Below are 16,598 nucleotides of genomic sequence, written 5' to 3'. Positions count from 1 at the left end.
GTATGCACCTTTTGTGTGGCGTCTCTTTTGGGGTGGGATTTTCTGGAGTCGGATGGTAGCTTTTTCAGAGACTTGAAAGGGGTGTGATTATTTGTTAATTGAGTTTGCTCCATGATGGAACTCAAAGTGGAGATTCCTAGGAGATCACCCGTTCAGACACTGACCACAGACCTGCTCACTCTCAGCTAGGCTGCTGAATCCCACGTCTTCTAACCAGACCCTTGTTAACTGTAGTTCCATGATGCTTACTCAGTGGCTCAAGAGCCACACGTGGCTCTTTGACATATCACATGTGGCTCTTCTGAGCACCATTATGATACCTGTACCATATTTCAGGAAGTGAGCAGGGTAAGGCCATTGCAAGTAGAAAACTTCACACAGAGAAGTATTCTACCCTCCCCACCCCATCTCCTGTGATGCTCGAATTCAACTTGAAGGGAACTTTTAATGCAGGGAAGTATTCTTTTAACATTCAGTCTTTTGGAGAATGTGAGAGCCAGTTTGGTGTAGGGGTTAAGAGCGCAGGACTCTAATCTGGAGAGCTGGGCTTGATTCCCCATTCCTCCACTTGAAGCCAGCTGGGTGACCTCAGGTCAGTCACAGCTTCTAGGTGCTCTCTCAGCCCCACTCACCTCAGTAGTGGGGATAATAACAACGTACTTTGTAAACCGCTCTGAGTGGGTGTTAAGTTGTCCTGAAGGGTGGTATATAAATCAAATGTTGTTGTTATGAAAATTTGTGCACTATTTTGTGTCATAGCCTTACTCAAAGGCTGGTGAAGGAGGAGGGAGACATGTTCTCACTACTTTGCTAAGAAATACTCTGGTAATTAAAAAACTTTCCATGACTGATGAAATTTACTTCCAAGTAATATCCTGATTCTTGTGTCTACCAGGCAACACCAAAAGCAAATAAAATCAGAATCAGGAAAATATTTATTCCGTGCAACCAAAGGGCATTGCAATTGAGCAGTTAAAAATTAGAAACTACTTAGAACTGCTATACATGCTTTGTGTAGCTTTGTATGCAGGCTGAATATGAACATGTGAAGGGAAGCTGCATACCTCCAAACACACAAGAACGGCTGATGATGGTTTGCTGTGCTCTGGAATATACATTGCTCCTCACTAGAGATGGGCACGAACCGGAAAAAAATGAACCATTTGGTTCATGGTTTGTCGCGTCTCACGAACCAAACAAACCACAAACTTTCATGAACCTGACCTGGTCCGTGAAAAGGTTCATTTGGTTCGTGAAAATGTCACTTCTGGGTCAGCAGAAGGTCACTTCTAGGTCAGCAGAAAGCCCATCTCCCATTGCCTAGGAAACTGATTGATTGGTGCCAGGCTGTCTGCAGTGACGAACTGAAAAATGAACCAAACGAACCGGTCTAAAGTTTGTGACAGTTCGTCAGAAATGGGCTCTGACAAACCACCGGTTCACGAAACCATGAACCAGCTAGTTCGTGATGAATTTTGGTTCGTCTTTTGGTTCATGCCCATCTCTACTCCTCACCATACTTTAGGCACACAGGAGTTACCAAATCAATTCCTATGTAGAGTGGGAACTAGTGCCCATGCTTCTGGAGGAAGATAGTTTCACAAGTGAAGAACAGAGAGAGCGTCTCTGAACAGCCACTCTGTACACCCTTGGCATTCTAACCCTGCCATGGGAAAGTATCTAAAAGTATCCCTGTTCTTGTATAATTGAAGCACCACCAGATTAATCCAAAGCAATGTTCAGTGATTATTTTGCCATCAAGTCATTTCATTCTGCTGTGTTATCAACTCTGTGGCTATTGAGGTGATGACTCCAAGCTTCATTATGTGATCTTAATGCAAGAGTAAACAGCAAGATGAGGCCTTTGAGATGGATCCAACTCTGACCACCAAAAAGTCATGGGACCTGCATGGACGAAAAACCATGGGTGGTGGGAACTGCAATAAGTAGGGGAGTTGGATGAGATTGGGCAAAGAAGTTGGCTGAATCCAACCCTGTTGTTTTATATGTACAAGAGGTACCCCAAATAAGCAACAGTTTCTTAATTTTCATTTTGTTTGTTTGGCCTGTCACTCTTTGGTTCTGTTTTCGTGCCCCTCCACTCAGGCTGAACCAAAGAATAATTTTTGTGTTGATATTTTTTGACGCAACCCTCCCCCCATATTGATCCCTGTTCAAAAAAGATTTTAAATTTGCATATGAACCAAGCTCCCTTCTCAACCTTTTGTTTCAGGTTGAGTCAGGAGCAAGTCCTTTTTAATACATGGAATTCAACTTGAAGACTTATTTGTCAGATGCACTTATGAAATCTTTCACCATATTGCTAATCTTGTGTATATCTAAGATGGTGGAAAAGACATAATTAGTGATGCATCTGATGAAAGAGTTTTTAGTAAATCTCCTGACTCATAATGAAGGAAAGGGCTGGAATCTGAAAGGCAATTTTCCCATGCCAGGAACATCATTAACCCAATATATGAACCGTGAGGCAAATGGTTTGGTTAAATAAATGACTTGTACTAATCAATTTCGTTCTCTTTAATGGGGATGTTTTCATTTGTTTGGCAGTAGGGTGGATATATTCCAGTATGCAACATGTTTAGCTGTGAGCGTCTCCACTGTCGTCCTAAAAATCCCACGAAGAACCATAAAAATGGAAACCAAATTGTTCAAAGCTTCACTACAGCTGAAACCCTGCTTAGTGCTCTTCCACAGAACTGGGCGTTTCTGTCTTTGGGCCTTTTTGAAGTTGAACAAGAAGCAAAAATATTCCTGTTGAGTGGTAGTGGGTGACCTTTTTACAGGGCCAGATCGACGGGGGCGGGGGGGTAGTCTGCCCCCGGTGCCATCAAGAGGGGGTGCCAGGCGCAGCTGCCAGTTGCTGGGAGTGCGCGGGTAGCTGAGCAGAGGGCAGGGAGCCCGCCCGTGCCATTTGCCTGCCCCAAGAACAGGGGGTGTGCGGCAAGCCTGCCACCCCGTCAGCGTGCCGCCCGCACGGCAAGCCAGCCGCCCCCTCAGCGGGGCAGGCGAATGGCATGGGTGGCCTCCCAGCCACCCGCGCTGCCACCACCAGCTCCGCGGCATGCCGGGGCAGCCAACTTGCTGCGCAGGCGGTGCGCTCTGCCCTGCGTGATGACATCACGGAAGTGATATCATCACGCAGTGCTGGGAGTGCACGTGTAAAGCGTGTGCACGGGGGACCAGACTTGGGTTGCCCTGGGCGCCGGCAACTCTAGATCCAGCCCTGCCTTTTTATCTGTTCTCTTTCCAAAGCCCCACATGAAATGCTTAAAAGTTAGAGTTAAGTTTTAAAAGATTATTTAAAGTAAATAAAAACAAAATATATTTCAGACAAGTCATGCAACTAAGGTAAATATCAACACTTATCCAGGAGTTCTGGAATATTTGTAACATTTAGTAATTTAATTAAATGCGCTCTCAGGCAGGTTTATAACACATCACCACCAAGTTCTACTGCAACTAAGAGCGGAACTACAAGTGACGCCTGACACAGGTTGGACACTTGTCAGCTTCCCTCAAGTTTGGATGGGAAATGTAGGCAGCTTGGCGGAATGTTGGACAAGTGACAGTTGAAAAGTCCATTGGACAGCAGTCAGAGAGCCAAGCTGCAAGACCAGACGCCTACATTTCCCATCAAAACTTGAGGGAAGCTGACTAGTGTCCAACCTGTGTCAGGCGTCACTTGTAGTTCCGCTCTAAGGGCCAGGCTAGATGTGATTGCATCCTCGTGTCCACCACAAGGACACAGTTGCCATTTTAAAGCAATTTTAAAATGCCGCAATGGCCCAATCCTGATTGGGCCTGTAGAGGGCCTCTTGTCCTGTCCCCTCATGTCTTATCCAGTACAGGACGGTTGCAGTGTCCCCGCCTCCCTCCATGGCAGCTCCAGCACTTGAAAAGGACTGGGAGGGAAAGAAGAACAGCAAACTGCATTTTAAAATTAGGGCATTTTAAAATGGCAGCAGCATCCTCATAGCAGCCACAAGGATGCCATCTGTAACTGTTATTGGACCTCTTCTGTGGTTCTGGTGTTGCGTATTTATGGTTTATATGTTTTTATTGAATTATTTTATGACTTGTTTTAATGTTCAAATGTTCGCTGCCTGGGGGGCAGGGGGGTAAAACACCCTTATTGGGTGGAAAGGCAGCATGAAAATGTTTTAAATAAATAAATCATATCTAGTTTGGCCCTGAATCGCAAACGAGGCCTAGCAATGCCCTGGTGACCTAAAGGAACACCTCAGTTCTCTCAGGTGGGGAAACTTAACCCAAAGATCCCTTCAGATCTTTACTTCTCATTCTTGTTAGACCAATCCTCAAAACCTAATTATTCACTTTCAGTCTTCAAAACCTAACTCCTTTCCTCAGCCTTAAATCCTGACTACTTCTACTACTTCTAATGTTATCCCCTCTCAGCCCTCAACTCCACCCAGTGCAGCTCCTGCTGGCTAACTTGGAGCGCTACTCTGATTGACCGCTTCATCTTCGGGATACTTTTCTGCGCTCATCCTGTCACAAGATGGCTTCAAGGTCATCATTGGGTTGGGGGAGCTATACTTTTTCCCTGCCTCACTGGTTGATAACTGCTCAAGCTTGTTGGTTTATTCAGGCCTCTGCCCCTTTAAGGTAAATACAAAAAGGAGTTTCAGAATTCTAGAAAGCGATATGGCAAATTAAGAGAGAGACTGTCTTTGCTCATTGAAGTTATGACTTTATATAAATGGAAAACACATCCTGTCTAAGCTTTGGCTTCTCCTCAGTCATCAGTCATGATTTTGGGGTGGAGCCCAAGCTTTATCTGTGGAAGGCTGCAGAGTCAGTCCCTGGCTTCTCCTGTTAGAACAATTTTAGCTATCTAGTGTTGGGGAAAAACCTTTTCCACCTGAGGCTTTGGAGAGTCATTGCTATCAGAGTAGATGGACAAGTGGTCTTGCTCAGTATAAGGCAGCTTTGTGTGTTCATAGGATGGCAAACAAGACTTCATCTCATCCAGTTAATCGAGGTTTTATTTTTAAAGTTCAGCCATTCCTCCTTTGACTCACACAGCAATTCAGAAGGGCTTTTTGCAGCCGTTTTGATCTTAAGTAGAACAAAAGGGCGCAAATTCCTTTGTCTGTCCTCAGTACAACACTCCATAACAACCTCCCAAGTACCACAGACTCTCTTTCGAGTGCTTTACTAACCTGGGATTGGCTTCTTCTCCTTTCACCTCTGGGCTGCTGCGGTCAGAGCGTTCCACAGCTCAACACGTAACGCTTCTAAGGACTCGGCAAATATTTTACCAATGCTTAAGGATTATGAAGTGGCTTTGGACAGGACCGGAGCCATGCGACTGCGCTGGTTTAGTTACAGAATTGCCTTTTCATAAGAATTCTTGGTTGTTTTCCTTTGACATTTCACCTACTTTGTCTGCACTGCAGATCAGAACAGGGCAGCTCAAAAACAGGAAAATCTAAAACACTTGAATTTGAATAAATAAAATTCTGTCTCAGCCTGTTTTCATCCCACCCTTCCCCTCTGGCCCATTTTATCCTTACCACAACCCTGTAAGGTTAGTTAGGCTGAAGGGGAGGGATTGGTCCAAGTTCACCAAGTGAGTTTCATTCCTTAGCAGGAATTTGAACCCATGTCTTCCCTGTCTGATCCGAAACTCAATCCACTGTAAAAGAGCAAGAGTCCAGTAGCACCTATAAGACTAACAAAATCTGTGGTAGGGTATGAGCTTTTGTGAGTCACAGCTCACTTCTTAATCCACTGTATTGCTCTAGCTCCAACTAAAATACACCATGGACAATCTGTCTTAGCTAAAATCATCACATGCCTGCTATACCTTGCCCTTTGAATTACAGCCCATCAACATTGCCAGAAAAGGCTCCGTCTTGGTGTTTGGAGAGCAGCCAGAAGATCCAGGGGTGGATCCCATGGAATGTTTCCACGGACAGAAGGATTTCTGCCCGCGGAGCTTAACTTTCTCACTTCCCCCCTCCTGCTGCAGTCCCCAATGCTCCAGGGTCAGCATTTTTGCTCTGCGGGATCCCACCCCCACTGTTGTGGGAACCACCTCCGAGAATAATGATGTGCTCTCATAATATCGACTTGCCACATTAGAATGTATAATCAAGACATTCTCCTCACATGATTATAGAAGATCGTTCAGGGAGATAGGCTAAAAGATGTTAGGTCCCAAGCTTTATAAGCAGGGGCAATTAATCTTGACATGCAGCCCTTCCATAAATTTTGATTAATGAAAAATATATTGTCCTTGCTAGAGAGAGGGGGGTTTTTTTAGACCTGGTCCCCAAAAAAGCTTCCCGGCAAGGGGGAGATTGCATTCTAAACCCCGCTTGTCTGAAGTGCCCTTCTTCAGTGCCTCTTTGGCTTCTAGGTTGGCACTTGTAGGGGGTGGAGAGGACATTTAGCATCCCCTTGGAGACTCAGATTGGCTCTGAATTTGGAGCCCCTGTTTGCTGACTCCAGCTTTGCTTCTTGAAATTAAACATCATAACCCAAAGCTTTTTTCGCCCACCCATTTGTTCTTTATCCTGCATTCAGGCAGTCATTTTTAAAGAAGAATGAAACGAAGTAATACATCCTGTTTAAATTGCATTTCACGGGATAGGACTTGTGTTGTGAAATATGAAACTGCTGGAGCCTTTTCCCCTTTGGTCATGGGCACACCCACTGGGTGAAACCGTCCTGCTGAAAGCTTCTCCTCGTACACCCCTATTAATTTAAGTGACTGATTCATCAAGCAGTATTGCTTGCTCAGCGGCTTAAAGAGTTTTTGTAACTCTTGTTCCTGTGTTCCTGGCAGCCATTTCCAAGTCTATTGTTTGCCTCACTGCTTGGAGGGATTTTGTACAGAAAACATGGGTGATAATCTTTAAAATTATAGCAGTCGGGTTAAGTTTGTGGCACAAAATCTAGCTAGCCCTGTTGGGGCTGCTTTGTGAAGTGAAAAAGACAGCCCGTATTAGTGTCAGACTAGGTTAGAGGGTCAGGCTAAGAACATGGTGACCCAGTTTCAAACTCCTCCCTATGCCATGAGGCTAACTGGGTGACTTTGGGCTGGTCCTTTTCAACCTAAGATAGCTTCCTCACAGGGTTGTTGTGTGAGGGTAAAAAAAAAAGGAAGAGACAACAATGTTTGCCAGCCTATGTGCCTTGGAAAAAGGGTAGGAGCAGGGCTTTTTTTCAGGGGGAACACGGGGGAACAAAGTTCCGGAACCTCTTGAAAATGGTCACACGGCTGGTGGCCCCGCCCCCTGATCTCCAGACAGAGGGGAGCTTAGATTGCCTCAATCTAAACTCCCCTCTGTCCGGAGATCAGGGGGCGGGGCCACCAGCCATGTGACCATTTTCTCCAAGGGCAACCCACTGAGTTCCACCACCTCTTTTCCCAGAAAAAAAGCCTTGGGTAGGAGCATAGCACAATCAATAAAAATCTATCCAAAATCAATCTTTTAAATGAGTTTATTTATTTTAATTACTTCATTTCTACCCCACCTTTCTCCCTAATGGGGACCCACAGTGGTTAATAACATTCTTAATTTTATTCTCATAACAATTCTGTGCGACGGGTTAGGCTGAGGGTGTGTGACTGGCCCAAGGTCACCCAGTGAACTTCTGGGGCAGAGCGGGGATTCGAACCCAGATCTCCCAGATCCTCGTCCAACACTTGAACCCCTACACAAGCTATTCCACTTAAAGTAACTGGTGAAAGGTCATAGTAGGATCCAGCATGGCCTCCCTTTACACGTGATTTTTCTATATGGAAAGACTCTTTTAAAAAAGTAGAATGTTGAAAAAGCAACACCTCCTCCAAAAATATCTGCTGCTTCAAATATCTCAGTTCAGGAAACCGTATTGCCATGGAATTACGCTGAATGTAGAAACTGGCCCATCAAGGTCGGTTTTATCTACTCTACTCTGCGCTGTCTGGGAAGCTCCTTCCTTCCCTGAAGCAAATGGAGAATTTTAATCACGGGGAGTTTCACGTGCACGTTGGGAGCTTGTCTTCCTGCGAAGAATTGCTGGTTCAGAGTATAAGACTTCAGGGAGCAAAGTGGTTTACGAGGGCAGGGACTGATTAATAAGGAGGCCCGAATCTCGTTCTCCTTCTGAGCATCATGTTTGATTTGTGATATATGGGAAGTATAGTCTGCAGGAATGTGTGCATTTATGAGTACACACATACACACCATTAGGAGGACCTGGTCAGGGAGGACAACCCTGTGTTACCTGATACTCTTCTAGAATCCAGTCTACGTGATGGGTATAAAATTTGTTTGAAATTGGTTTGGTTGTCACGCCTTCCTCAACAGGACTATAGTTATTGACTGGAGATGTGTCATCACCACACGTACTGAGTTGGGTAACAACTGTGGACGAGATTAACCACCCGACACTTTATCGTGCCCTTAGAACAGCAAATTATATCTCCTTCAAAGTATTACCATTGAGTTACTTTTTCCAGTCAGAATCCATTTCTTAAACAAACAATAGATTCTATTGTTTTATTTTTATTTTTGTGGTTCCCCCCTCGCCCGCAAACCCTATGGCTTTCCTCTATGGATCAAGTTTTCATCCCTCCCTCCAGGGAACTCAGAGCAGCCCATATTGGTCTCCTTCCTTCATTTTGTTGATACAACAGCTCTGTGAGGACCGTTAGGCTCAGAGAGAATGACTGAGAAGAGTTCACTCTGGCTGAAAAGAGACAACTTCCAGAAGATGGCTGTAGCCTCTCCAGTAGGCCACAGTTGGTCAGGGGAAAACCAAAATATTTTCAGGTCAGGTTTGAGTGCTGCTGACCTGAGCAGCTAGGAGACTAGCCTTTTTATTTATTAAATTTTTATTCTGCTCTTCCTATTCTTCCTCAAAAAGCCTACCTATGATTCCCCTCCTCCATTTTATTTTCCCAAAAGCCCTATGAGACATGTTTGGTTCAGGGAGTGGTCCTGGCCCAAACTTAGTGGAGATTTGAACCCAGGTCTCTCTGGTCACAGTCTAAACCTTTTTCATGGGTTGATGTGCATATTCCTAAACTCAAGGCAGTTTCGTTCACACGTTGCTGGAGATGGAAGCGTGTGAAGCAGGCAAAAGTGTTTGCACAAGTTTTACAGCTACAGTATATATGAACTGTAATTGCTTCCTGCTTTAGATAAATATTATTTAGTAATTAGAAAGCATTTTGAGGACACAAAGTGTAGCTATTGCAATATTTTAATTTTTTTGTTTAAAAAGCATTTCACTCATTCTTAAAGAAAAAAATAAGTTGTGTGTAATTTTTAATAATCTCCCTTGGACCATTTTTCATTTTTTCCTCATTGGAAAAACTGAAAAAAAAAGTCCTTGAAGAAAACAGCAAAACCTATCAGGCATGTATAGAGCAGGCTGTCTTTTAAATATGCTGCTCCAAGATCATTTAGGACTTTAAGGGTAATGACCAGCACTTTGAACTGAGCCAGGAAGCAAATCAACAGTCCATTAACCTGGAAGTCACCAAAGTATGAATGATGGTAACCAGTTCTCTATCTGTACAACTCCTAGAATTCCTTTCTTAAAAGCCATGGCAATTTTATATTTGTAAAGCCACAAGAACAGAATGATTATTTGTCTAACTCAGCAAGATTATATCTATGTTCTATATTTATTACTTATATATTACTTCTTTTTCCCAGTCTTGCTTTTAATGGAGATATTGATGGGCTGACAGCTTGGCATCTGGCTGGCGTGAACCTGAACCAGCGTGGTTATGATGGGAACACTCCATTTCATGTGGTAATACATCATGCGTACCTCTATTACGTGCATATATTAGAGCTAAACATGTGATGTTGGGGAACTGTGATTAAACCCTGGTAATTTAGCTGAAAAAAGTGTGTGTGGGGGGTCATATTGGTGGGAGCCACAATTCTGGGAAAGGAGGCATTTACCTCTTCGCCCCTGTGCCATGTTCCTTCTCAAAACTGCCCTCCATTGGCTGGTTTTCTTGGGAGGGGGGAAGGGAGAGGAGACAGACACAAAATGGATACTTGTCTGTATCCTTTTTGGGCTTAAAATAGTTCAGAATTTCCCCGCTCCAACCATTTCACACTCTTACTCAAACCTGCTCCCTGGCTGCTTTTGCGTTTGTTGGGGGAAAAGACAAACATAATAAGGGTAATTGACTGTCCCCCCACCAACACACTGTGGTTAAGGGGGCATTTTTTGATTCAGCTAACAGTGCCATGGAAAAAACCTCCTCCTTCCTCATTGTTGCATCCTTGATCCATATTGATCCATATTACCCTCTCCTGCCCACCATGACTTCTAAATTACATGTTGGGGACGTGTTACTTCTAAATTACATGTTGGGGACTCTGATCACATTGTAATCCGGCCCTGAATTTCAGGCTTTTTGTCCAGACAGAGAGCATTATTCCAGGAGCCCTGAGCATTTCTGGAGCTACCATGCTGCACTATAGAATGTGCTGGGGAATGTCTGAAAGGCTTTTTGGGGGATCAGGCAATATTGTTGTGGAGGAAATGGGCACCTTGGAAGCCCTGAACTGCAGGCAGAAGCTATTGTGATTGCGTGAATATGTCACCTAGCCTGTCTTGGGATTAGAGATAGGCACGAATACAATTACGACCCAAAAAAACGCACGAACCAGACCAGTTCATGGAAGTTCCTTTCTACAAACTTCCACGAACTGGTTACTGGTTCGGGTTCGTTTGGGTCATATTGGGAAAGGGACAGTTTAAATGGCCATTTCCTTGAGGAAATGGCTATTTAAACTTTTCCCTGCAGCTTGCAAGCGGCAGGTCCCTTTAAACTATCAGCTGGCAGGTGGCAGGGAGGGATCCCCCCTTGCCGCCTGCCAGCTGATAGTTTAAAGGGACCTGCCACTTGCAAGCGGCAGGGCCCTTTAAACGGCCCATAAACCCCAGTAAAGTTTTCTACAGCTTACTTGTAAGTTCCAGTGGACCCATGTGAAGCAGATGCAGCCAAAATAACAAAGTCCCGACTTCTGTACCTCTTCAGAAGGGCTGTATCTGACATCAAGCCTTGAAGAACCTTATGGAAGCGGTCACCATTGAGAAGGTCCCTTTTATAGATTGTGGTTTGGCTCAAAATGTTGAGGGGGATATGGGGAAGGGCCTCGGTTGAAGTGTGCAGTGTAGGATGGCATGTGCACATACATCCATTTGCAAGTTGTGTGATGGTGCTTACTGGCATTGAAATTTTTTCTTACAGGCCAAGAAAATGGGAAATGTAGAAGTCATCACATTTTTAAAATCCATATCCTAATTCGGTAAGGATAGTTTTCTTTTAAAATAAACAGGCATTGGCTGATGTATATATTACGGCTGAATGTAGAATAGTTAATTTGGACAATGGGCTAAACTTGATCACCTAAACTCATGAAGATGCCTTATACTGAGTTAAACCATTGTTATGTCAAGGTTAGTATTATCTGGTCTGACGAGCCGTGGCTTGCCAAAGGCTCTAATATCACTTGATCCTTTCAACTGGTGATGCCGTAGATTGAACCTGGGTCCTTCTGCATGCAAAGCTGATGTTCTGCCATGGAGCCACAGCCCCTCCCCCCAAATTACGGCCTGCTGGTTTTATTGTGTTGTTTTTACTTTCAGCTTCCTTAGTAATCAAGCAAATCATTCTCAAAATGGCTGTATCAACTCTGATCAAATGGGGTCTACGCCGAAGGCTGTTAGGAAAACAGGAGCCAGGAAACAAGGCACTGCAACCAGCAGAAATTAGAGCCATTTGGGCTGTCGTATTCTGCATCACTGAAATGTTTAGGGGCAAAGACTGATGTAATATAAAAGCAGAGTTCACAGTGAACCCTTTGAAGTGACCGATGTGCAGGTAGCAGCAAATTAACCAGTGGCTCAGCTGTCAGCCTTGCCCCTTCCCTCCAACTTCCAATGGGCTTGTCTGCCTTTTTATTTCTAAAAGCATCATGTGAATGGTAGCCTGTTCATTGGTCAACTCAGGGTTTTTTTTTTTAAAGGAACTAAAGTGTTACACTACTCCAGACATTGTGTCTAAGTGGGGCAGGTCTCTTTGTGACATCCCGAGGGGCAGCCAATCACTGCAGTGGAACAGTCAGCTTTTATTTCATTAATGAATTATTTATATGAACTTTTTTTTAGATTGCTATTCTTCCCCAGAGGGAACCCGGAGCAGCTTATGAAAAAGAAAACAGGTTCCAAATGACAAAAACAAGTAGACCAAGTAAACACAAATCTAGGCTGGTCTGGATTTGCTTATCTGACGGCTGCAGGCCCTGGAGGCAAGGAACCTCCCAGGCAAGCGTGCAGCAGCCATGTTCCCAACGGGCGCAACAACATTACTTCCCGGAAGTGACATCATCGCTTCCGGTGGCAGGCGTGCTACTGAGCTTCACAGGGGCCAATTTTTACCCCCAGTGGGCTGAATTGGCCCTGTACAAAGCAGGAGAGCAAGCCCGCTGCCGGTGCGATGATGTCACATCTCGGGAGTGATGCCACCGGTCAGTTTGCTGCTACCTGCACATCGGTCACTTCAAAGAGTTCACTGTGAACTCTGCTTTTATATTACATCAGTCTTTGCTCCCTAAACATTTCAATGATACAGAATACGACAGCCCAAATGGCTCTAATTTCTGCTGGTTGTAGTGCCTTGTTTCCTGGCTCCAGTCTTCCTATCAGCCTTCAGTGTAGACCCCATTCGATCAGAGTTGATATAGCTGTTTTGAGAATGATTTACTCAAGATTACGAAGGAAGTTGAAAATAAAAAATACCCTCTAGGTAAGCACCAGGACCCCACCCCTGGTAGGAAGATATAGAGACCCAGCAATCCTAGGTCCCATTCAGGGTAAATACCTGCCGGAAAAGGAGAAGAAAGTCAGGCTAGATGGAAATCAACTGCTGCCAGCTAGATCTTCCTCATTTCCCCCCTCTGCCAGCTTCTGCCTCGATCCCTCACAGCCAGGGCCTTTTTTCTGGGAAAAGAGGTGGTGGAACTCAGTGGGTTGCCCTAGGAGAAAATGGTCACATGGCCGGTGGCCCCGCCCCCTGATCTCCAGACAGAGGAGAGTTTAGATTGCCCTCTGTGCTGCAGTGCAGAGGGCAATCTAAACCCCCCTCTGTCTGGCGATCAGGGGGCGGGGCCACTGGCCATGTGACCATTTTCAAGAGGTTCGGGAACTCTGTTCCACCATCTTCCAGCTGAAAAAAAGCCCTGCTCACAGCTGTTATCATCGTAGGTTAACATTAGTATTCAGGGGACTACTTGTGTGTGTGTGGGGGGGATGCCAACGCCAGCTTGAAAGTTCCTGGAGATTTGGGGTGGTGGAGCTTGGGCAACCCTAGTGTGGGGTCAAATAATCTCATTGCAAGTCATGGAAATGTTTAAAAAGTGGGGTGCATTGAGTGTGCCGCCAACTGGCAAGAAAAGCCCCCCCGTCCAATAAATATTTCATTTTGACAGTAAGAGAATAGAATAATTGCAGAAACTCGATGAAGAAAATTTAACTGACCATATAGTTTTGTCAGTTTCACCCTAAATACTTTCCCTTTTGCTTTCAATGCAACTAGGAGTTAAAATGACCCCCCAACACTGGAAGAATATACACTATAATTTACAAAAAATGTCAAGTGTGAGGATCAAGGAACTCTCTACAGCGATCAGCCTCATTAGAGGAGAGGCATACACAAAGATGGAAAACAAAGTATTACCAATTTCTTTCCACTTCTCCTGACTAATCTAATTCAGTTTCCCAGTTTAATTGGAAAATAGCGCTTTGACTGGACTGTGTAAATCTAATATCATTACCTTATATTTTTTAGATATGTGCTTTTCACAGGCTACATCTGGGCACATCTGACTGCAAGTAGTACTGAAATGGACTGAAGAGATCAAATCAGCTCTTGCTGTTGCTAGAATAAATGTTGTGATGACGTTTATTTTCTTATGTTTGATATATTTAAAATGCCGGTTCTTTGTGAAAGAATTGTATGTAAAAGTGCAGTACAGTCAGTTCTGTTCACACGTGATGCCACTGCAAAGGGTGGTGCTTTCAGTCCTCAAAGCACATGTTTCATTTCAGAATAATCTCGTCAACAGTGGTGGGGCTTCTGGAATATGTATCATAGGATTGTCGTTATATGTCCCGATCTGTGCGTGCTGTGATGCACACCTGTGATGCGACAGAGCTCTCTACGCACATTTGATCTTACATTTTCATAAGCTATCATTGGATCTGAGCAATAGTCATTTTTAAAAAGAAATTCAGACTATAGAAAGGGATTAGCATTTTAACATTTGTCTCTTCTTTTAAAGAAAACTGCTGTTCAGTGCCGGAAAGTGTAACTGTAGAGAGTCAGAAGCTTTTAGCCAGCTTTAGTTTGAGGTGGGTAGCCATGTTGGTCTGCAGTAGAACAGCAAGATGCAAGTCTGGTAGCACCTTAAAAAACGGAAGATTCCTAGAGTATTGGCTTTTGGGAGTCAAATTTAGAGAGCTTTGACTTTTGAAAGCGTAAACTCTGAAAATCTTGTTGGTCTTAACTGGACTCAAATCTAGCTGGCTTGAGAAGTGTGCCGGCAGACTTGGCGCCAAATTTCAACCGAAGCAGGATTTTCTTGGAGGGTCCTGATCCAAGTGGGAGGGGGGAAATGGTAATGTGGATAATTCCATAGGGAAGTTGAAAGAATTCTGATGATTTGCAAAGCGATCTCTTTGTGAGAGTCTTGCCCAAAGTCAAAAGTAGATTTGGAAGGGACCTGTTCAGGAGAAAGAGCCATAGGGAAATTGATGAGGACGTGATTTCATTAAGATTTGTGACAACGCTTTAATGTCGAATGTATTTGTATGGAAAAAATGGAATGATGCGGCAAAAAATAGTGTGCAAATGGTCAGAATGTCTTTGTTATGCTTTTTTAATAAAATGTTTGAAAAATAATAGTTGCATTATCATGCAGCTCTTCGTCAACCTTAAACTGGGCTACAGGCAGAATGCTCCATATGTTTTTATCGTTCAGCAGATTTCCAGAACAAATAATCATCAGCGTTGACTATGCGCTCCTGGTGTTGGGATCAAAGGTCAGGTTCTTTAATTTTGGGGAGGGGATTCCTCCACCTAGCCTGCCTGTGAGTGGTCCCTCTGAGCTGGTGGATGTGGGTGTCTGGCCTGTTGTTGATGACTTTCCAGCAAGTGGGACTTCTTCAGTATCTATTTAGAGGCTTCCTTGCCTGATCCAGGTGTAGTGTTTAATGACTACCATGGGTCTGCTCCAGGTGGCTTCAGGCATAACCCGTGAAAAGCAACATGCATTGAATTTGATCTATTGCATGGAGCAAAACTTGTTTGTTTATTTATTGCTTTTCCGGCCGAAGCCATAAGCCATACAAACACCAACGCCAATGGAGCAAAACTTAACAGCAAGGGTGTAAAGTGCAAAAAATGAGCATCTGTAATGTGAGCAAAATCGTATGTCCCAACTTCAACCAGGGCAGATCCATTGTTCCCAATTTTGCAAATAAATTCAGTGTCAGCAATCTCGTGTTGTAATTTTCCTTTGAAGTTTCTCTGCTTGAGAACCGCTACTCTTGAGGTCAGCGATGGAATGTCCTAGCAGATTAAAATGTTCTCCTACTTTTTTTTTAATGTTGTGATTTTTCATATCAGATTTATGCCTCTTTATTCTTTTGCAAAGGGACTGACCTTTTTGTCCAATATAGAGAGTTGAAGGGCATCGCTGACACTTGATGGCATATATAACGTCGGACGATGAACAAGTGAACGAGCCTGAGATGGTATAGCTGTGCAGGTTTCTGGTGAGGGAAATGGGTATTGATCCTATGCCATGGTCAGATCACTATCTTTTGCAGGCACAACTGGAGGTGACTTCTGTCAGAACTGTGGCTAGATAAAATCCTTACTCCAGTCTGCCTTTTGCAATTAGACAAAAGTCCATTGTTTCCAAAAAGCATTTAATGAAGAAAAAGATTATTATAGTCCACTGGCCTGAATGCAATATCCAGGTTGGTACATGTGCATTGTTACCAATGCTAGGCAAAGCAAGAGATACATATTAAATACCATAGCTGACCCATCCTCCCCCCATAGTTCTCAAAACATTCCCTTTGAAGCTGCGAGAGCGAAAGCTTCCCCAAGGCCGGTTCTTGGTGGAACGTCGGTAGCCAAAACAATGCAGGTCTGTGAGATAGCTGCCTGGGAACCTCTGCACCTGGGGAAGAAAGCACTGAACACTGAAAGAATTAAATATGGAGTCGGTTAAGCAAAAGTACACAAGAGAGCATTCGGATCCTGACAACTTCTTTCTGCAGTAGCGGCCACAGGATTATTAGAACTCCATCACTGGAATCTGGTGGATCCAGTGGTTTCCATCACGCTCTGGCAGATTTGGGGAGTCTGAATGGTGGCTTTGCCAAAGCCATGTCTCGAATACTGGACCCCATCAGGCAACAGGCAGGATTATTCCCAGCCTCTTCTCTTTATGTATTTGTTTGTTGATTAGATCCTTAAGTCATCTCTCCAGAGTCCTGCTTGAGCCATCTCTCTCTCA

The 16,598-nt window shown here is 44.2% G+C and overlaps 1 protein-coding gene across 2 annotated transcripts in view; it reads left to right on the top strand.

Annotated features, from left to right (window-relative positions):
* Positions 1-15,606, top strand: part of ASPG (asparaginase) — a 97,028-nt gene extending 81,422 nt beyond the window's left edge. The window contains exons 14-16 of one of the 2 annotated variants that reach the window (XM_054970212.1): positions 9,702-9,801; positions 11,261-11,318; positions 13,859-15,606. In XM_054970212.1, coding sequence (XP_054826187.1) covers positions 9,702-9,801; positions 11,261-11,314 — 154 coding nt within the window. In that variant the 3' untranslated portion in view covers positions 11,315-11,318; positions 13,859-15,606. Of the gene's footprint in view, positions 1-9,701; positions 9,802-11,260; positions 11,319-13,606; positions 13,821-13,858 lie in introns of those variants that run through there. The other variant, XM_054970214.1, reaches the window with a different exon arrangement.
* The last annotated feature ends 992 nt before the right edge of the window (positions 15,607-16,598 follow it).

The sequence above is a fragment of the Eublepharis macularius genome, chromosome 2 (assembly GCF_028583425.1).
Source record: "Eublepharis macularius isolate TG4126 chromosome 2, MPM_Emac_v1.0, whole genome shotgun sequence".
In the NCBI taxonomy this organism is placed as follows: domain Eukaryota; kingdom Metazoa; phylum Chordata; class Lepidosauria; order Squamata; family Eublepharidae; genus Eublepharis; species Eublepharis macularius.
This window is presented reverse-complemented; position numbering and strand designations above follow the sequence as displayed.